At 40.9% G+C, this 21,721-nt stretch overlaps 1 protein-coding gene across 12 annotated transcripts in view; it reads left to right on the top strand.

Annotated features, from left to right (window-relative positions):
- Positions 1 to 21,721, top strand: part of LOC128762951 (citron Rho-interacting kinase) — a 28,273-nt gene that overhangs the window by 792 nt on the left and 5,760 nt on the right. For 2 of the 12 annotated variants that reach the window (XM_053871561.1, XM_053871566.1), the window contains exons 2-26: positions 4,088 to 4,182; positions 4,960 to 5,103; positions 5,280 to 5,399; positions 9,702 to 9,872; positions 10,028 to 10,081; positions 10,193 to 10,246; positions 11,250 to 11,390; positions 12,236 to 12,361; positions 12,581 to 12,676; positions 12,770 to 12,886; positions 12,975 to 13,084; positions 13,172 to 13,367; positions 13,890 to 14,087; positions 14,200 to 14,253; positions 16,199 to 16,396; positions 17,794 to 17,987; positions 18,318 to 18,453; positions 18,527 to 18,631; positions 19,060 to 19,200; positions 19,551 to 19,658; positions 19,813 to 20,032; positions 20,153 to 20,311; positions 20,452 to 20,475; positions 21,101 to 21,268; positions 21,529 to 21,700. In XM_053871561.1, the coding sequence (XP_053727536.1) occupies positions 4,174 to 4,182; positions 4,960 to 5,103; positions 5,280 to 5,399; positions 9,702 to 9,872; positions 10,028 to 10,081; positions 10,193 to 10,246; positions 11,250 to 11,390; positions 12,236 to 12,361; positions 12,581 to 12,676; positions 12,770 to 12,886; positions 12,975 to 13,084; positions 13,172 to 13,367; positions 13,890 to 14,087; positions 14,200 to 14,253; positions 16,199 to 16,396; positions 17,794 to 17,987; positions 18,318 to 18,453; positions 18,527 to 18,631; positions 19,060 to 19,200; positions 19,551 to 19,658; positions 19,813 to 20,032; positions 20,153 to 20,311; positions 20,452 to 20,475; positions 21,101 to 21,268; positions 21,529 to 21,700 (3,215 nt within the window). In that variant the 5' untranslated portion in view covers positions 4,088 to 4,173. Of the gene's footprint in view, positions 1 to 4,087; positions 4,200 to 4,959; positions 5,104 to 5,279; positions 5,400 to 9,701; positions 9,873 to 10,027; positions 10,082 to 10,192; positions 10,247 to 11,249; positions 11,391 to 12,235; positions 12,362 to 12,580; positions 12,677 to 12,769; positions 12,887 to 12,974; positions 13,085 to 13,171; positions 13,368 to 13,889; positions 14,088 to 14,199; positions 14,254 to 16,198; positions 16,397 to 17,793; positions 17,988 to 18,317; positions 18,454 to 18,526; positions 18,632 to 19,059; positions 19,201 to 19,538; positions 19,659 to 19,812; positions 20,033 to 20,152; positions 20,312 to 20,451; positions 20,476 to 21,100; positions 21,269 to 21,528; positions 21,701 to 21,721 lie in introns of all 12 variants that reach the window. The other 10 variants (XM_053871559.1, XM_053871565.1, XM_053871564.1 and 7 more) reach the window with 6 other exon arrangements.

A 21,721-nucleotide genomic window follows, 5' to 3' on the forward strand; every position in this document is an offset into this window, starting at 1 on the left:
TTATCAAGCACAAGTCACCTGTCTTTCCTTTTGAGATCAACATAATACTCATTCATTTAAACCGTAAAGTCAGCGTTAAATGTAAGTGCGCAAAAAAAAAGCCTTAAGGATTCAGTGAGAAAAGTATGGTAAGAAGACTGGATGGAAGGCTACATCTCTATGGTAACAGCAGGTTTAGCAGAGGGAGAGGAGAGGTGAAGGAAGCTTGCTGTTTTCTCAGAAGCACACATTAGAGTAGAGGATGTTTTAAGCATAATGCCTTCATGTCATTTGACAGAGAAGTAATCATGAAGGATCAGTACTCCATGTCTTGTATATACAGCGCATTTTGTCTGCTTTTACCAGGTGTATTCCATCATACATCTCAATATATCACAGGAGAAATGCGCTGGCACCTCTGCCTTCTGTCTATTTAATCATGTGGTCTCCTGATGTGCCAGGCTTAAGTGGTACTGAATGAGTTTGGCTGAAGTAGCCTCAGTCAGCAAATCAAATGTGCTGGTGTTGATGCAGATTGTGATGACAGTGATGAAAGAGAGCTGTACCGCTTTTTGTTCTCAAGTATGATTTTACATAAAGCCTCCTCAAGAAGCCCACACTTGTGCTTGATCTGTGGTGTCATGTATCTGGCCTTTGAAGTACTTTGCAAGTTTGCAGTTGAATTTCACATAGTTTGTTGTGGTTACCTCCGTCTGCCGCCATTTTTAGAATCACTTGCATCACGCTTTACCCCCCAAAATCCCCCAGTAAATGAGAAACACGTTGATCTCATTAAAAAAATGTGTTTTAATGTTGGGGGACCAAATTGTGTCACTGGAGTGTGTAACCATTGAACGTTATTTAATGTTAACAAACCTATTCATTTGATTCATAAAATTCACCGGTCAATCACTATGTATTTTCTTGTACTTCATTATATATATATATATATATTCATAATTTTTCAGAAACTCTTTTCCTCAAGTTGGGCTTCTTTGGGTTTAAAAAAAAATATTTTTAGTATTTGAACTGTAAAATATATTGGTGGTTTGGGTGTGGGTTTGTGTGTATTTACAAATGTTAAGACAAGTCTACAACACTAAGTTTTGTAGTGCCTATGTTGGGCCATAGTGTCATCTTGATTTATCCTTCATAATTCATAACCGAACATGAACTGGGTAACATGAATTTCATTGCTTTTTGAATAAACACAGCAGGTTCCAATGTTTTGTTTTTTTTGTGTGTGTTTTGTTTAATTAATCCATTGGAGGCTTACATTTTTGAAAATTCAAGAATACCACCAAGAAGCTCCTCTTCCCTCAATTAACTTTTCTGCCATCTGGCTCGCACACGACTCACTTGGTATACGCAGAAGACATAATCTCTAAAACAAACAAAATCATAGGAGAATATGAGACTAACATGATGAGTAGTTTGTTTTTCATTTTTTAGATGCACAACTTGAGTTTTGTAAGAGATCAGTCAACCAATATCATGCTCCTTCATTAAACTGTCGTTCTAAAATCAGTTGTAGATGAAGATGTCCAGTACCAACTCATAAAAACACCATCCCTTTATTTTCATCTATAATTCTTCGGACTTGTCATTTCTAGAATATAATAATTTCTACCATCTCTGGCACCAGAAGCACTGCATTAAGCTTAATGTAACACCAAAAAAACCTCTCTGGTGCTGTGAGATTAATAAATAACAGGCACTACCTAGTACTACTATAACAACAGAATATTTGGTTATAATGAAAATTTTAGGACTTGAACTTTATCTACTATATTTTAAATATAGTAGATAATTTATTTTTGTTGATCTTATTTATAATGCAGAGGCTCTGGTTTTTCATTTAAAATGAAGTTTTAAATCGCTAAACGCACGTGCTTGTTTCATGAAAATCTATCTTAATTTGGATTTCCATAATTACAATGTGCATTTATGTAAATATGCGCATATAAGTGATACGACATACGTTCACTCATTGTCTGCTTCCCACGCTGGCGAGTTTTCTCTTGTATTGCGCAATGCCGATTTGTACAGGATGTCCTTGCCTGTTGCAGTGTGGCAGCCAGTGATGTATGTTAAAGGAAGTCTCTTACACAACAGTAGTACAAATGCTGTGATGCTGTAAGCAGTCATTATCTTTTTTTTTTTTTTTTGATTCGGAAATGTGACCGTCAGCAGAGTATTTTGGAGTGAACAATCTGTGCCACCACAATGTTGCAAAAGGCTTGTGATTCACAGTACAGTAGCTCCATCCCCTGATCATCGAACACACTGAATGTAGAGCAACACCATGACTTGGATGGAACCTTTCCGCACTCTCCTCCTCTTCAACAACTCTGACTCACGACGCAGCACACATCCCACGGAGAAGATCTCTTGGACAGAATTCTTTTAAACGTTTCTGTTGTTGTTGATATCAATTTTGAGAGATGTATAACATCAGCTGCTGCAGTTATGTAGCATATGCTGACAGTACAAATCAGGTTAAGACCATGTTTCCAGTTCCATTGCCTTATCAAAAGCAGCCTTTTTGTGGCTAGTATTGCAGATGAGGAGCTCAGATCAGGAGCTGTGAGGTAACTCATTATGGGCTGTCAGCTGGCGCCCAAGTCTGGAGCAAGACTGCCAGCGTCCCAGCTGGAGCGACATGGTTTGATTACACCCTGCAACCCTCCGCTTACGCACGCATTGTTGTTCAGCTCTGTCATGGCCAAAAGCACAAGTCTGATTCTTAATTGGACGCCTCTGTTATGATTCATCTTATTGCCAGGTTGAAAAACACACTCAGTATTCTCTATGGTAATGTTTTTTTGTATTTTTCAAAAGCAGCGTTGCTGTATTGGAGTCTAAGTTGTGGCAGAAGTTCAATTAATCATTTACCTTTTTTGTACCAGGAAGCTTTATTAACTTCTTACTCTTTTTATTTTATTGTTTTTCTAACATTGGTAATGGCAATATGGGTCATTCCTGAGTGAAAAAATTGCAAGCCTTATCGTCATCCTAAATTGTTTAAGGCTGTCAATAAATAACATTTTTTAATCTCAATTAATCGTTCTAGAGGTCGAAGAGAACTCGCAGTTCATGGCAAATTACTGACACATTTTGCATCTGTTCTCCTGACAAGTTAAAGGAGGATTTAGCTTTGGTGCGAATAATTGAGATTAAAATTCTAATCTAATGGCAGCCCAAGTTTTTAATTGTGCCTTGTCAGCACATCATTTGGAGAATCAAAGACTCCACAAACATCGTAAAACTGGTGCTGCCAATAAAAGTGCTTTAACAGGTGCCAACACCGGTTCCTAAAAACTGCAAACCTTGCAAAACTGTTCAGAAGGGAGTGGAAGACATAAAATATGTGTCACATTTTGACGAATATTTGAGTCAAAATTACTATACAGAGTCTGATGGAAGTCTGATGCATTTCATATGTTTTATTTGCTCTAGTCTGAACAAGACTTGCTGTCGCAACTAGGCAACTGGTTCTGACTATTAGCAAGGGTGAATATTAATTTTACAAAGGCCTCTGTTTTTCATCTGTTCTTTATAAATGGTCACTATGTTCATATTGATGACACATTACCAAACCATTACCAAACATTTTGTGTAGTAGCACTACTTTAATGCAAAATCCCAAGCATGTTCATGTAAGGAGGAGTGGGAGGTGAGCAAAGCTTTAAATAGATTCTACCCGTCGCTCATCGCTCTGCCTGCCTCTTCATCACAAAAGCTGCCAAATATATCCAGTGGTGGTTGAAGAGGATGCTATGTGAACGCTGGAAGTCTATTTATAGACATTCTTTAACTAGAAATAAGCAGAAATGCTGAGCCTGCCGAGTACGTTACTGACTGTGTTAAGCATCTTGTCTGTGTGATCATGTGGGAAATAGCATGTTATTAATATTCTAAACATCGTGTCCTCTTCGCATCATTTTGATCTAAACTGTTCCTCTGCTTGGGGCTCTTTGTTTGGAGAGGCCAATATGTAGTGATGTAGAAATGTGACATCAGTCTATTAGCAACATTGGCAGCAGGCTGTTATTTTGATTTTGATCCCCTTTTTGTCGTTTTTTTTTCTGTCCTGCTTTTTCTACAGATCCAACATCATTCGTCGATTCTGTGGATTAGAGCATCCATTTTGGAAACCCGTTTTAACACCAAAAAGGACGACTTGCTGGACACATGTCACAGGTATTACTCCACTGATGGTAAGAGATTCTTTCCAAAAAAAGACTTGTTTTTTCCTGTGTCTTAAAAAAGGCTGGATCATTCCTAACGTTTGTACAAGCAGCACTTTTGTGTTGCAGGTTTTTTGGTCTGTTTACAGTTCAGTACAGCCCCACTACCTGTACCAAATTCCATTCATTAATTTTTGAACTTCTGACCATCTCATTAATGAAGAATATCACTGGACCTCTGCAAGGAATTGAGGTCTCTGTCTGGATCACTTCAGAATTCACACTGTGCGCTCCTCTCTGGCTTTGAACCCTTGGATCAAATAATATTATCGCTGTTTTTGACAGGTCATAGGGGTGGTCATTCATTTTTTAAAATTTATTTCAATTTTGTTGTAGATAAGTTCAATTAATTTACCTGTTACTAACGCCTTAGTTACCACTGTTACTGCTGCTATGCAACTGGAGTGGCTTTTTATGCAGTCCATATTTTAGTTGGCATTTAGCCAGGCATCGGTTGTATTTCTCCACTAGCTTTTTCTCGCATCTGGATGCTAGGAATTCTCCCTGAATTTCCACCATACATTAGGGGATGCTTCTTGCTCCTTGAATGGTCGCCATATCACCACTGTTTGTCAGTTTTCTCCAAATATCACAACATATATTGACACGCTCCTGTGCATTCAAAAAGGAATATAAACTCATCATGGGAGGCTGTTGCTGAAAGGGCTTCTGCCATAGGTCTTTAAGTAGAGTTGACCTCTGTTTTGCTGTGCTCCATTCTTGTGTGCAGGTTGAGCAGGAGATCTCACTTGTCCAAAGAAAGATGTCTGACCTGGAGTCAGTTCTGCAGCAAAAGGACATAGAGCTCAAGGCCTCAGAGACTCAGAGAACCATCCTGGAACAGGACCTGGCAACCTACATCACAGAATGCAGTGTATGAAGTATTGCTGTCTGTCATCTCAACTAAACACTTCCACTAATCGATATTCTATCAAGTTTGGAACAAGAAAGTGTTTTCCTCTCTAACTGTACATCCCAAAACGTGTGATACATGCTCCATTTTACACTTTCCCTCATGCTATTATATGTACTTGCTTGCCTCACTATTAGAGTCTGAAGCGGAGTTTGGAACAAGCTCGAATGGAAGTAACACAGGAAGATGACAAAGCACTGCAGCTTCTACATGACATCAGGGAGCAGAGCAACAAGCTTCAGGAAATCAAGGAACAGGTAGGACGGTGTTTGTCTACGATATTTATATAGATTTGGATCCATTCAAGACATCTCGAAACTAATTTTAATTTTGTCACACTCACACACACAGGGCAACATTTTTAGCCATACCATAATGTCACATCAGACACTGGAGCATGTTTTTCTGATGATGGAATGAGTCATGGACGTGATAGACAAGCAGATGTTACCACTTAATCTAAAAGAACGTTAGTAACACCTTCCAGTGAGAAAAGAAGAGAAGCAGAAGGCTCAACTAGTCTGGACAAACAAATGATGCTGTCAGCGTGGGTTGTGTGTGTGTGTGTGTGAGTGAGAGCTGTAATATTTTATGATGGTTGGTTCTGAAATTAGCGGGCTGAATGATGTAGTTCTGTCTGAGCAAAATCCTCAAATCCTGGTTTTAATTTCAAGTACGGTAATACTTTTGTCGGGGGAGCTGCTGTGCGAGTGTTTGTAAAACTACAGTTCAGCCTGAAAGTTAGCTTAAGTACAGCTGCAAAAGGTAGCTTTAGCAGCTATTTATGCTCATTTTACGAAGTGCGTAATAAATCATTTGGTGTTTATGAAACTGTATAATCTGCTTAACTCAAACCCACTGCAGGATTAGCAGGAAAGCTAGATGGCTAGATTGATAACATTTCTAAGAGTTGAGGCTGATAACGGAATCCTATTTTTTAATTTTCTGCTTCATAGAGCTATCAAGAGAACTGACAAATGTTCTCTCCATGTCAGGCTTTTTTTTTAAGGAGACTGCAATGATGAGATTGTCTTTTTCCATTTCTGGTTTTGATGATTCTCAGCACAGAGGAACAGAAATGCAGATCACATCCCTTCATTTTAACTTATTTTGGAAGCGTGGAAGAGGATTTTCTATTAGTATTCATATTGAACAGGTCAAGTCCACAAGGCAGTGTGTGGGGAGTGAGTGCTATTTAGATACACAATGCTGGAACTGGACTTTTAAACATTAGCTGCAGTAAAAACAAACACCCACGATATGTCCAGAAATATTTTGTGTTGCTGCTGCTAATTTACATAAACTGCTGATACAGTGAAGGAACAGATAAATATCATGGTGTTGTTTGATAAATTGAAATGTTTTCTTCAGTATTGTTTAAAGTGCATGATGTGTCAGCAATATTGAAACAATTACATCTATGCTTGATCCTGATTCTCAATATCTGAAATTCAGTTCAACAGGTCACTGCAACACAAAAGGCACATGACACATAGACATCCGGTGTCAGCTTCAAGTTGTTAGAAGATCTGCATTGATATTTTTTTTCCCCACAGTGGTGTGCACTTTTAATTGAAAACATTAGGCTATGAACCCGCTTTCCCCTCCACACTGCCTACACCAGAGCTGGATAGCCAGCACTGAATTCATTGTGCAGTTGCCATGGTGATGAGAGCCATATACCTACAAATGAAGGGAGCGCTGATGCAGTGGGCAGAATGTCGTGATGAGTTATTGGGGCCTTGGCTCTAACACATAATATCTGATGCCATAAGTAGATTTATGGTTTCTGGCTGAGAATATTGTTGTTATCCGGAATTAATGGTAACAGTCACCAAGTTAGAGAGGTGTGGTCCTCGACAGAATATTTTCTGAGTTTTTCTAGACATCCTCCATTGTACTTTGACTGACCACGCTTCTACAACTCCGCTCTATTTTTATGATCAACTTGAATTTGATCTTGATAGATTGAGTTTGCAGTCTGCAGTTGACCTGTCACAGCAAGTGTTGCAGGTTGTCTGGTCTGTGTTCTCAGCTATTATTGGGTATTTAGGTGAGGCAGACACAGATCTAAAGGGATGAGAAGATGAGGATGGCCATGTGAGTCACACTCCAAGTGAGATAACTGGTAAATGGTTCAGCAGTTAAAAACAATTTTAGAAAAAGCAAAGACAAGATGAGGAATGAGTAATTCAGCAAGACAAGGCCACAAAGAGGGGAGACAGGGAACATGTTGGATGAAGAATGTTGCACAGGGAGGTATTGGGCAAAAGCAGCAGATGAGACAACCATCTAGGTTCATGTGATGTGATAAGACATAAAGAAGATAGGACCAGGGCAGATACACGAGATAAGTACAGGTGAAGGAGGCTGATTTGCAAATGGAAAATGCTGGGAGAAAAAGAAGAAGATTAGGAAGTGTGATTTGACTGAATTATTGAATATAATTGTACACATGATCTTCAGTCGAATTTTACTTGTATCTTCTTAGCTATGCATGAAACAATCTACCTCATGATACAAAAAACATGGACATGGAGAATCCCTGAACAAAATCAAAAGGTCTTATAAAATATATAATAAATTCTAATACAAATATTTTCAAGACATTAAAAGAGCTAAGGTGATATGTAAACATATATATAATTCATTCAAATTGAAAATATATATATATGTGTGGGTGTGGGTGTGGGTGTGTGTGGTGTAAAAATAATGCTTAAATTTACAAAACAATTGACTAGAATACCTAGAACAAAAACAAGACAATTGACCATTGAAAAGTCAGTATGCTTATAAATGTGCCCATCATCTGCTGAGTCTTAATATTAAGCATCTAGCGAAGGTAGACAATGATAGATGATCTTAATGTGCTACTGCAGCTATGGAAACGTTCTAGATTTATGTTGTGAAAAACATGAACAGAGAAAGGGGGATTGAGCTGCTCTGAGATTATCTTCCTGTCATAAATTTGGCTCACTTGGGTTTTGCTCTGATGAAGCTGCTTAGTGTAGGCAGCCTGGCAATCATTTTCCTCACCAGCATGGTGGGTCGTGCAAAATAGGCAGGATGAATGTGCTTTGGTTGAGAGGGAAAAACACAACTTTTAGAGTTGTCTTACTTTCCTTAAGACATTAAATCTAGCAAATGTGTTATGGTGGGATCAAACACAATAAATGACAGGTTATATTAACATCAATGTGCTAAGTGCAGTCTGTGGCTCTCTTGTTGTGACAGTGTGCTGCTGCCTCACTAAACAGGCTATTCTCAGTGGAGTTCCGTTGCACTAAAAGACCCGATGCACTCGGACCTGCCCGGTGATAAGATTCATACGTAATCTCTGCAGTAAGGAGTTCAGGAATGTATTCTGGCTTTTGAGCTTCAGTTGAGCGCAGTTGAATGTTCATGCTTATTGTCGTAAATGTGTTCCACTGGTGCCTCTGAGCAAGGTATGTACGCTGCTAAATCCAGCACGTCATCTTGAAAAGCATCTCCCACGCTTTGTCATACGACTGCCATGTCGAGTACCTTCACAGGGCAGCAATTCATTTCTGCAAAAACACAGAGGGAGGCCTTCAAGCAAAAAAAAAAATCTCAATGAAGGAATCATTTATGGACAAATAACCAACCTAGTTATTGCATTGCTTCAAAATGAAAGAAATACGAGCTGCCCTAAAGCTGTAATGATCAAAGAGGGATTTCCTTAGAGACATAAACCTTTTTCATGTAGCGTCGTTGCCTTTTTTAGCCTTGGTCATGAAAGCAAGTAGGATCTGACGTTTATTGTCCAAACAGCACGTGTTGGACGTATATTTCCATGTCAAGAATGTCCATGTCACCTTTTTTTTCTGAATGTGAGCGATGGGTGAGGGAGCCATGTTAATTAATGAAGAGTTACAAATCAAACTTGCCCGTCTGAGACTAATAAGTTTTACCAGACATGCATGCGTGAAGTGGCCCTGTCTAATGGGATTAATATTTATCTGGCTGGGACACAAGGGATTTTCTGCTTATGCTTCACATTAACTTTCTCTACTCAAACAGCAGAACTTCCCTCAAGATACTGAATGACACTAAGATTAATACAAGGGATGGTACTGAAAAGAAACGAAAAAATTCATTAATTGAATGATCACATTTAAGTTGAATCATGATGGAAGTGAGGAACTAACGCTATGCTGCATAAAGTGTACAGAATTTTCTATGAATTTATCAAGATTTTTTTTAACTTACTTATTTTCCATGCATCAGCATTATCTCATTCAGTCTCCGTCATCTTGGATGTTTTGGTTATGATACCACAATGTAGTACACCTGCAATTGGTGCATTGAAAAATTTTCCTCAGTGAAAGACATTTTTTACACAATTAACCTGTTTTTTTTTTTATTAATTCATTATTTTTTACATTAATTGATAAATCCAATTTATTGGTTAAAGTCCCAATCATAATATACACTGAAATTCTGTACTCCAATGTAATTATGAATTTCCTGTCTGAAAATCTCAAGTCTTTATCGTCTTATAGCCTGTGTTTGATGTTGTTTGAAACGTGCTTCTGCAGGAGTATCATGCCCAGCTGGAGGAGATGCGAGTCTCAATCAGACAGTTGGAGGAAGACCTGTCGGCAGCCCGTCGCCGTAGCGACCTGTATGAAGCGGAACTGAAGGAATCTCGCCAGAACAGCGAGGAGCTGAAGAGAAAGGCAACAGACTACCAACACAGGATGCAGAAGGTCATGGGTTTAACTTTTGATGCTGGTGAAAGTCTGTCCCTCTCAGTTAGTTTGTGTCTGTGCCTGACCACTGAGCTCATCATGGTGGCCAGTTATGTCCTGCAGTTGCTTGGATAATTCTTTAGCTCACTCACTTATTTTTACTTTTTTCACAGGCAAGAGAGCAAGGCAAAGCTGAGGGAGAGGAGCAAATCGGCAAATTAGAGAAGGTAGATTATGTAATATATACATGTATATTAAGATGAATAACTTAGAGTGCGCTCTATTAAAGTTAATAAAAACCACAAGTATGTGAATGATGTTCATCTGTGTTATTATAGACCAACAGTGAGCAGCTGATGAAGATCCAGGATCTTCAGGAGAAGCTTTCAAAGGTAGAAAATCTGGGTTGGGAAAACAGTGAATAATTTATGAGAGCTCCTAAATGCATGTGACGTAACATGATTTTACACTTCCAGACAAGTGTGCGAACACTTTTACCCCCCATCCGTGGCTCTCCTCAGTCACTTGGTCTAAGTTTGGTCTGGAAGAGTGTGTCGACGCAAAAACAAATTTACTGCTTGACTGTTACAAATGAAAAGACCGCTTTAATGGGAGATGTGATTTAATCCTCTTCAGATTTCCTTCAGATGAATAATTAAAAATCCAACCAATCTGTCATGCGTTTGCTGTGTCTCGCATCTCACGGCTGACTAAGATCGCATTTTGCTTTCTGACGCACTGAAGACGCTGCTTTATCAAATAATCAGTAGGAAAGTTTGTTTCATCGTGGCGCCGGAAGCTCATGTTATAAAATCTGCTTAATTTTCTGGTGATGGCAGGAAGCAAGCAGGGTTTGAATTGGTTTAAATGATAAGTAAAAAGCTAAATATATGAGTGAAATAAATGCATATATGTTTTAGCAATGTGGCAAAAAAGAACAATTAGATCCTAAACATACCGCATGAAATAAATAAATAAATGCGCATGGGATTCAAAATAATGAAAATAAAAAAATATATATTTTATATGAAACCTTGTCTCCTTATTTTATTTTTTACGCATATACATTATATAGTCTGCTTCAAGAGATTCACAGCATGTTACAAATCACTTTGAAAAACACATTTTTGATTACTTTTTTTTCCTCAGTCATTTGTTTATTCCATTGGATTTCACAGTTAGACTTTATAAAGAGACAGGAGGTGTCTTTGATCATTATGCTTATCTTGGATGAAAAGGGACAAATCCAGTCTGGTATCATCCAGATTATGCTACGAACGAATAGTGTCAGGAGAGTTTGTGTCTTTTCATGTTTGACCTCATCTGTTGTTTGACAGTTTTGTTCATCCACTTTTAGACATTTTTTAATTCCATACTTTTGTTTTAACCCACAAGGCCTTGAAGGCCAGCGCTGAAGCTACAGACCATCTTCAGAGCATGAGAGTGGCCAAAGATCGCATGGAGCGTGACCTGGAGAGACTCCAGAACAAAGAAGACTCTAGTGACAGTCTGAGGCGTCGCCTCCGTGAGACTGAGGTTTGCTGTCTCTCATTTACTAGTTTGCACGAGCAACTGGGGTTAGACAGCCTCTCTCAGTAATGACCTTAAAATACTTGGTCGAGGAGCACGATTACATGATGCAATGCAAATACTGGGCATGGAATTTAGGGCTGAAGAAGATAATTACATGATCATAAAGCGTAAGATTGAAAGAACAATGACAATGACACCATCTCTAGTGATAAAATCAGATTATTTAAATCCCAAGTAAACTCACTATTTGTGTCAAAAAATACCAAATAAATATTTACTCTTGTTATCATTGTTATTATTTTTACTTACAGCAATAAATACATAAATATATCATCTTGAAGAAGCCATAAACACTCTTGGAAACAAATGTTTTAACTGTAAAAAACATCAATTTCATTATGCTCCTTTATTTTGCTGACATCTATGTTTGTTGAGGAACATTATATGAAGAATAAATGATAAATAAATAATGGACACATTTCAACCACATCAGATAAGTTGAAGAGAAGTGAGCATTACATTAAATTTTACAATTCACTACATCATATATTACTGCAAGCTTCATTTAGTCGTCCAGTCACATGTGAATTGACCTGCCAATGTCCAGTCGTCTTGTATGTGCACTTACATTAAATGGACTGATCCACCTAATCAGCAAGGCGCATTCAAGCTCGAGCTGTTTGTGTAATGAACTTAGAATAATGAGCTACAATTATTCAGGTGGAGCGTCGCTAACAAGCCAGACAGATGCCGCTGTCACCGTTCATCATCAAGGGGGAAACTTACAGTCGTTGTCAGCAAATGCTTCCTGTTGGGGAGACAATGCCTGCGTGTGTTGCTGTTTACAGGACGGCAGGAAGACGCTGGAGAACCAGGTGAAACGACTGGAGATTGTTGAGCGTCGCGAGACGAAACTGAAAGACGAGCTCCAGAGCAAGGGCCAGCAAATACAGCAGATGGCAGATAAGATTCTGGTAACCCACATTTCAACTCAAGTGTGAAACTAAAATAATCAGAGGAGGTGTGAGATAAACATAGCTCATCTTCGCCTTTGAGGAGGAAGTGCTGTTTTTACATAACACCACTCAGAATACAGAATTAATTTCCATCCTGATTTCAATGTTTGCATCATTGCATTGTTTTTTTTTTTCTTCAGAACGTATGCATGACAATAGTGTTTTGTCTTTGTATAGGAGCTTGAAGAAAATCTGCGTGAAACACAAGCCACAGCCCAGCGGCTGGAGACTCACTTGAAGCAGAAGGAGAAACTCTATGAAGACAAAATAAAGGTTAAACTCTGTTTAATGTGGTTATTGGGCTTTCACATATCAGAGGTAATTCCCTCTCATGATGGTGTGTTCTCTTCTGGGGACATGGAGCAGGTTCTTGAGACTCAGATGAAGGCAGACATGGCTGATAAGGAAATGCTAGAGTCCAGTCAGAGCAAATATGAGGAGGAGGTGCGGGACAAGTGCAGCATCATCAGTGAACAGAAGGCGGTATGTGCTAAACAAATAGCAAAAGGCTATTATCATAATCTTTCATTGGCTAATGGTTAAAGGAACTCTGTTCATTGTTTTTATGTAGACAATAAATGCCATGGACTCCAAGATGAATAGTCTGGAGCAGAGAATATCAGAGCTGTCTGAGGCCAACAAGCTGGCTGCCAACAGCAGCATCTACACCCAAAAAAACATGTACGTATAAACACACGTCATGTAATGAGTCTCATCTGGGAATCATGACTTTAAAGCCGCTCGATTGAAAATTTCTTTCTCACCAAGGATGTCTTTCATATGGGACAGGAAAGCCCAGGAAGAGATGATCACAGAGCTCCGCCAGCAGAAGTTCTACTTAGAGTCTCAGGCCGGGAAGTTGGAGGCCCAAAATGCAAAGCTGGAGGAGCACTTAGAGAAGATGAGTCAGCAGGAGCAAAGCAACAAGAGCCGCGTGATGGAGTTGGAAACCAGGCTGAGAGAGGTACTCAGCGTTTGTAAAGCCAAGCAACTCACCTTAAGCACACTCACTAGAATATTATGTTGAACTATCATCCAAAACTGTCTGAAACAGAGAGGACTGCCTGCCCCTGTCAGCTGTGTAAAGCAAGGGATTGTCTGAGAATGTTCTCAACCTGTTTTCCCCACACATGGAATTTAACAATGTTGACCACTCAATGTTTATATTATATTACATTACTATATATATATATATATATATATATATATATATATATATATATATATATATATATATATATGTATACATATTTACATATGTATTGAACTACTTCATATTACTGAAATCACTGAAAATGCCAGGGCACTTATTTTAAGCAATAAGCTGCACCACTTACTGCCATGCCATCTAAAACAATAAATATTATATCATATTGTACTATTAAGAGGCACAACTTGAGCTGAGCTGAGCTGAGCTCGAGTAAATATTTCAGGCAGATGAAAAAATGTTACATAAGACTGACACCTATTCTGTGTCTTGCTGTAGATCGGACTGGAGCACGAAGAGCAGAAGCTGGAGATCAAGCGACAGGTGACTGAGTTGACCCTGTCACTGCAGGAGCGCGAGTCCCAAATCAGTAACCTGCAGGCAGCCCGCCACGCTTTGGAGAGCCAGCTGCAGCACGCCAAGACCGAGCTAGAGGAAACCACTGCAGAGGCCGAGGAGGAGATCACTGTGCTAAGAGTGAGAGAAAAAGAATAAATAATGGACACAGAAGACTGGTGTGTGCTCCATGTTATATAATTGAAGCACTGAAATTGTCACATCGCATTTTCTTCCCTTTCAAACCTGCCAGGCGCACAGAGATGAGATCCAGCGCAAGTTTGATGCCTTGAGAGACAGCTGTGCGGTAAGCAGCGCTCTTTCTTCTGTTGTTCTCCTCTACCCCTCGACCTATTGCTGAATCAACTCACGTATGACACACAGAGACACACGCCTTCAAACAAGACCGTGGTATAGAGCTTGTGTGTCAAGCTGTGTCTTTAATTTGGTCATGACCAAATCCTTGGTTCTGGCAGGAGGCAGAAGTGGGTCACACTTTAGATAAGGGAACAATGATTACAGTAAATAAACTACTTATCCATATGTGTATTTGTGGCATAATAGCCAGTATTAGACAACTATTGACTAGACTTCACCTTTGAATAGTCACAAAACAGCAAGTTCACTCTAAACAACACCATAATTACAGAGTATTAACTGTAAATAAGAACTAGTTTATTAATAGTTAATACAAGTGTCACCTAGACGTGGATTTGCTTTGGTCGAACCTCAGCAGAGTTTGAGTTCTGTCATCTTACTGCATTGCATGGTCAGCACTTAACTGCTTTCTCAACAAGCATAAGAGAATATTACCTTATAAAATCAATAGATCAGCTCACCTCCTCCCTCCCACTATCATATATAATATTTCTGCTTTTGATACCGGTCTTGAATAAACATTGTTGTGGTCCATCTTTAAATCAATGGCCTACTTTCGAAATCCTCCCACACGCAAACTGTTCAGAGATCCTCGTCCATGACTGTGGCTGGTCCCTCTTCAGACTTGCTCTGCCAAGGTTTTGCACACAGAAAAGCATGAAATATCAGCTTGCTTCCTTCCAATGCTTGTCTCCGACATGTCAGTGGTTCATCTATATTTAATGACTTGGACAAGCTCATGACATATTTACAATTGTATCTATGACTGTTCTTTAGAGGGGTGGCTAACGATTTTCATGACTCAAATCTCACTAAAGTAAATTTCAATGACCTAAATTACAAACTTTCTTTCATTTCAACGGCTTAATCGCTTTGTAGCCACATAACAAGCTCTCAGAGCGTTGTTTTCCTCATAAAGGTACTTGCTCATTGGTTGCTCCCATTTCCCGTTAGTAGAGCCGTGCTATCATCCACTTTTTTGAATTCTTAAGAAGATCAGTTTTCCACCAATAAACAGCAAAATAGTGTCATGGCTGGGTCTCAATTCAGCAGACACTGTAAACCGCCCCCCACCTTAGAAAGTGACCTGAGTTTTCCATGAGGAATATTTGAATTTGGCACTAAAAGAAAAGAAGAGTTGCAGGGGCCAAACTGATTTCTGAGTGTTTTGGGTTTAGTGGCAGCTTTGAAAACCTTCTCTGTGATTAAAGTTACAACAGATCATTTTAAGAGGACGCTGCAGGTGAATCAGCTTCCTTGTTGTCAGTATTAGCACAATGTATTCACTACTGTAGATGGAAATATGTCTCAAAGTCTGGTGTCTTCTATGAATGAGAGCATGAATTAATTAAAATGAACACACTAAAGTCCCAGCCTTTTATATTTCTTGCCAGTTTCATTCCAAATTCATCAGAATGTTCGATTCATTTCTGCTCCAGCACATAGTTGCTGTCAGTTCTCTTCCCAAAGGAAGCAGCAGCTCAGGGCTAATCCAGAGCAGACAGCCATTTTACCTACTTCATGTTTGCCACCTTCAGCATCTGCGTCACACACACACTCTTCAACTGCCGCATCTTCATCAGAGTTCCGCTCCCCCAGTGTTCACCACAGGCTTGGCTGATTGTTTAAGAGCAGACTGATGTGAACTGATCCGCCTGCTGCTTCTTATGTAATGATTAGACATTGAGTGCATTAATGATGGGCAAAATAAAAGTTCCTTTTGTTCCTCCACTGCTCGTAAAAACATAACCACGTGGCCGTTCCACGGCCTCATGATGCGACTGAAGGCATTGCAAAATTAAACAGAAACCTATTTCCTGTCCTCTACATGATGTAGCAGCCTGAAGTATATGTTATGACTTCAATCGCTAAAGGTGATCACAGACCTGGAGGAGCAGCTGACCACACTGACCCAGGAAAACGCTGAGCTGAACCGCCAGAACTTCTACCTGTCCAAGCAGCTTGATGAAGCTTCTGACGAAAGAGAAGACCGGATGCAGCTCAGCCAGGATGTGGACCGTCTGCGCCATGAGGTGGCCGACCGTGAGATGCATCTGAACAACCAGAAACAGGTGAGTCAACGTGTGCTCCAGTTCCATTCTAGACAGCCATTTAAAAGTACTTAACACATCAGAAAGTGATGCACTTTTACCAAATTAATTTGTATATATTTGTGATCTTATATTTACTGATGTCCTGTGAAATAATAAATGTATGTAAGTGACAATAACATTGGTAAACTTACAGAAAGAGGTAAGTTAAGAATGAATGGAAGCAGTTTCATTTTATTATTTCCTTATTTTTCATTTTCTTTGAATTCTCACAAAAACATCTGCGGCAAACACATCACTCGTACACAAAAAAAAAACAAACTTAGCTGCGTCCCTATGTGTGTAGCTCTTGTTTGAAGCTGCACTTAAGCAGTGTTGATGTAATTTACTGTCCCATCCCCAGCTATATGAAACTCTATCTTTATTTCAGCTCTTCAGAATCTGCCCGCCGCGAACATTAAAGATGCAGTGCTTCTTTTTTGCATAAGAATCTGAACCTAATAGATGACAAGGTTCTTTTGTACCGTCTGCATTCCTAACCCCACTTCCTACTCACCACCAGCCTGAATTTCTGCTGACAGGATAGAGACAGCACCCTGTGACAGGTGCCCGACACATTTCCCCGGCTCTGCCAGTGTTGCGTGTTTATCATACAGCAGAGTCTCTGTCAATATTTCTGCATTGTTGTGATCTGTACTCTTTCGTTGGAGGTGTGTAGAAGGAGCGCGAGGAGGCTGTGTGATGTGTGCTCTGGTCCTGTGGGAGGATTTGTGTGTGGGCGTCCAATAGCGCTCTCAGTTCTGCCGGTTGTGTAACCAGCCATGGAAGTCATAGACGAGGGACGGGTTGGTATGTGGGAGGGATGTGTCATCCCCATCATTCCCAGGTCGTGTCAGCTCTGGAAGCGTTGGACTTCAGAGCGCCGTGGTGCTGCTGCAGTGGAGACTAAATTTGTCTCGGGATGCTTTGTCTAAAGCCGAGCAATAAAAACAGAGCGCCTGCTCTCAGTGTGGGCTCTGTAATACACATGAAAGTGTTCATGCAATTAAACTCAGGGGCGTTGCCTCCGCGTGTAAATGGTGTGTTGGATGTTTGGTGGGACTTGTTTTGCTGTGCTACGATGCTGGTTCTGTTTCATACATTAGTATTTCAGACAGTATTGAGTGGGGAGGGTTCTAGGTACCAGGCTGAAAAGACTTTTTTAGGTGTCTGTAAGTAGCACTTCACATCCATAAACATCAAGTGATGAGTAGAAGGTATCGGATTGGTATTGGCCGATCCTCAAGACTGCAGTATTGGTATCGAGCCATCCCTACTGTAATGTTTAGCTGAGTGGGCTTAGCCACAGTCCGTTCTGATTCAGTAGTTTTACTGAAATTCTACTTTCAATTCATGTATTCTTTCTTTTTTTTCTGTAGAACCTTGAGACCCTGAAGACCACATGCACAATGTTAGAGGAGCAAGTACTCGAGCTGGAGACGCTGAATGATGAGCTGCTAGAAAAGGAGAGACAGTGGGACGCGTGGAGGTCGACACTGGAAGATGAGAAGAACCAGGCTGAGAGGAGAACTCGGGAGATCCAGAGAATGTTGGACACTGAGAAGCAGAACAGGTAAATGGGCTGAATTTCTTCTCAACCAAGTAGTTGTTCCGTGGCACCACTGTTCTTCATGTCCATTTTTACACAGCAAATGAAGTCAGAATCAAATCATTAGATTTCCTGCATTTTGAAGGACACTCGCTCAAAAAACAGTGTAGATTAAGTAAGTGTATATTAATATAGATAAATCTATTTATAAGTAAGTATATAGTTGTATATTCACAATTTTCAGAATACGAGCTGATGACGGATCAAGGCAGCAGTGATCCAGCGAAACAAATTCAACTTCAAAGTGAATGTGGACTCTACCAAACTGAAGTGTTCAATGATACATTGTTTTAGACTTCGTTCAGAGCAGCGCAGTTCAGAGTCTCGGCAGGCGGTGGAGCAGGCCGTGAAGGAGCACAAGACCGAGATCATGGCCCTGCAGCAGGCCCTCAAAGACCAGAAGCTCAAAGCTGAGAGCCTTGCAGATACAGTGAGCTTCCAGACACCAGTGTGACTGTACGGGTTGGCAACCGAATGGTGAACTCTGTATTTGCTGTTCTCAGCTCAACGATCTTGAAAAGAAACACTCCATGCTGGAGATGAACGCCCGGAGTTTGCAGCAGAAGCTTGAAAGTGAAAGAGATCTCAAACAGCGGTTGCTGGAGGAGGTGCGTCTAGAAGTTGGCAGCATCTTACAACCTTCGCTCTTGATCTAAACGTACACTCAAACGTAAACACATTTAGCAAAGCTATGAACACTCATGAAAACATATGGTAGGATCACGATAGGATCAAGATTGAGCTCAACGCTTACTATTAATAAATAGTAGTGATGGGTTGATGAGGTTTCATGAAACAGTGTCCTGATTTTCAGAGGCCACCAGATGGCACTGTCTGCTGTAAAATGTTTGGACTTCAGCAACTAAGTCAATAAAACCTTGCATTATTTCTAAACCAAGAGCGCCATCTATTGGCCTCTGAAAATTAGGAAACTGTTTCATCAACCCTGCTATACTGTTTCATGAAACCTCATGTAGCCATCACAAATAAAGAGCATTATTAAACACTATAAATGAAGCTGAAACTTCTTCCACAGCAAGAGAAGCTCCAGCAGCAGATGGACGCTCAGAAGGCCCACATCTTCCGCCTCACTCAGGGGCTGCAGGACGCTCTGGACCAGACTGACCTGCTAAAAACAGAACGAACTGATTTGGAGTATCAGCTAGAGAACATCCAGGTGCTGCTGCACTCACATCATCAGCCAACTAACTCTACAACCAGCCGAAGAAAATGCATGTCACAGTATTGAGAAACAGTTTGGTCTTAGGCCCGTGTAAAGTTTTGCTGTATTATTTTATCATTATTATATTATAATTTTATTACTTACTAATGTTTACTCGTGATCTGATTTAAGTGATCTGTGTACCAGAAATGCTGCAACGGATCAAGATTCTAGCCTTGTTGTTCTCGCTATCTTTCAAGTGTCAAGACGATCAAGTGCATGTGAACTTGTGTGAACATGTGTGAAATCAAGTCATGGAAAAGAAATTGATGGCAGTAGTGATGTTCATTTAGCTCCACCTGCAGGCCGTATACTCCCATGAGAAGGTGAAAATGGAAGGAACCATCACTCAGCAGACCAAACTCATTGACTTCCTGCAGGCCCAGGCCCACGGCGGCTCCAAGAAGAAGAAGGTCAGCTTGCACTCTTATAGATCATCAAAAGATCCACCGTCTACTATCACAGTGTTTTGCTTGCTGGTGACCGCAGTCTGAGTTTTCTTGTGCGTACATTACAGGGACGTCACTTGCTGTGAGATTTTACATTACATACTTGCATTTTGAACAGGGTCTTTTTGGGCGGCGGCGTGAGGACCTGCTGGCTGCCATGGCTGCCCAGGCCCAGGGTCAGAGTCAGGGCCCTGTTCCACCAGCACCCCCTCTTCAGTCAGTACCCCTGCAGTACAGTGACATGAAGGCAGCGCTGGACAAAGAGCGAACACGATGCACTGAGCTCGAGGATGCTCTGCAGAAAATGAGAGCAGAGTTGAGATCTCTGCGAGAAGAAGGTGAGAGATTTTTACTTTTACTTTAGGCAAGCGATAAATATAGACCCTGAGCTGAGTGGATATGAAGCAGGCATTCAAAGCAGTCAATTGAAAGCTAGAGTGTGTTGTTCAATATGTCAGCCCTGCAGTATAAGGATCATGGGAGCTCTCCTAACCCGGCATCAGCACGGCAGCAGATGATCATGTCTGCCATGGTGAAGTCGCCGGAACATCAGCAAGCCCCGACCAGCTTGGCGCCTTCCAACTCGGGTCGCAGGAAGGAGGTCGCAACACCAGAAGGTAAGTGAGGGCTGAAAAGCGCCTGTCAGAAGTGTCACGCGCCGTCCCAGATCGATACTCCCTCACACTATTATATAACCTCGCTGACAAAGAGATCCTCTGTAGCTCTTATTCTCGTTTGTCTTTCACACACCTTTCAGAGCGAAGGAGGGTCACATTTGAAAGTAAGTCATGCAAACTCTGGTCAATGCCGTTTGGTCTCTTATCTCCTTTCCTCGCTCCGTCCTCACCCATCCTTTGAAAAGGCCAGATTTTAAAAGCTGTGCACATGTGGTGAGATCAAGCAGTAGATTTTTCTCAGTCACTGCGCAGCTTTGGAAATCTGATGCATTATTTTGACCTTGGTTGCTGAAGCTCAGGCTGTCAGACCTGCAGAACTCTACCCATCAACTCCTCGCCTGACCCTCACATCATACACTATCGGGGAGAGATCAGTGAAGCCCGCCATGCAGAAATGCTTTGTCACCTTTACAACCATGATCAAAACGATTTAAAGGTGTTATTCAGTCATGAATTGTATTTTACTGAAACAAAAAAACTGACCTTCAAGTCCAACATCTATATAGAACAATAATAATAAAGTTACACTGGCTGAATATTGCCTTTAAAAGAGAGTGAAATAATGTTATTTTTTTCTCCTCAGATTTTACCTGCTTATGCACTTTTGCTTAACATCCTCTATCCAAATGATCTCATAGCTAGTCTGCCATTGTGCCATCTCTGGAATGAGTCTCTCCTCACTGACCTGTAAGAATGCAGAGCCTCATGACGTTCCTTCGCTGTCTTTAGAGTACAGCCGCCGTTTGAAAGACAGTCAGCGCGACCGGGAGAGGGAGCGGGAGAGGGTTCTCCTCAACACCGCTCACCGCTTCACAGTGGGGCTCAACATGCGAGCTGCCAAGTGCACTGTGTGTTTGGACACCGTCCACTTTGGTCGGCAAGCTGCCACCTGCCTCGGTGAGTGCTGGTATTTGTCATCTATTTATCTGGTTAAAGAGCGTGTATGGGCCTCTCATCTCTTCCCGTGGGGTGCAAGGCTAATAATTGGAGGGGAAACACACATTAATGCCTGTTTCTAAGAAGCAACTACATCATTTATCCTCATGTAACTGCAAACTTTATATTCTTATTGTAGAAAGACATTGGGTTTGTCTGTGTTGGTATTATTTGACTCTGTGGCACTAACCTTATGTTCCTGTGCTCCTCTTGCTGGGCAGAGTGTCACGCTTTATGCCACCCGAAATGCTCGCCGTGCCTTCCATCGACTTGTGGCATGTCGAGCGACTGCTCCTTGCATCTGTCGGAGGGTTTGTGCCGGGACAAAGGGAGCCAGCAGCTGAAGGAAGCTGGGGGTCACATGCACCTGGAGGGCTGGATGAAGCTGCCCAGGTGAGAGGAGCAAAGGATTAG

The sequence above is a fragment of the Synchiropus splendidus genome, chromosome 7 (assembly GCF_027744825.2).
Source record: "Synchiropus splendidus isolate RoL2022-P1 chromosome 7, RoL_Sspl_1.0, whole genome shotgun sequence".
Classification (NCBI taxonomy): domain Eukaryota; kingdom Metazoa; phylum Chordata; class Actinopteri; order Syngnathiformes; family Callionymidae; genus Synchiropus; species Synchiropus splendidus.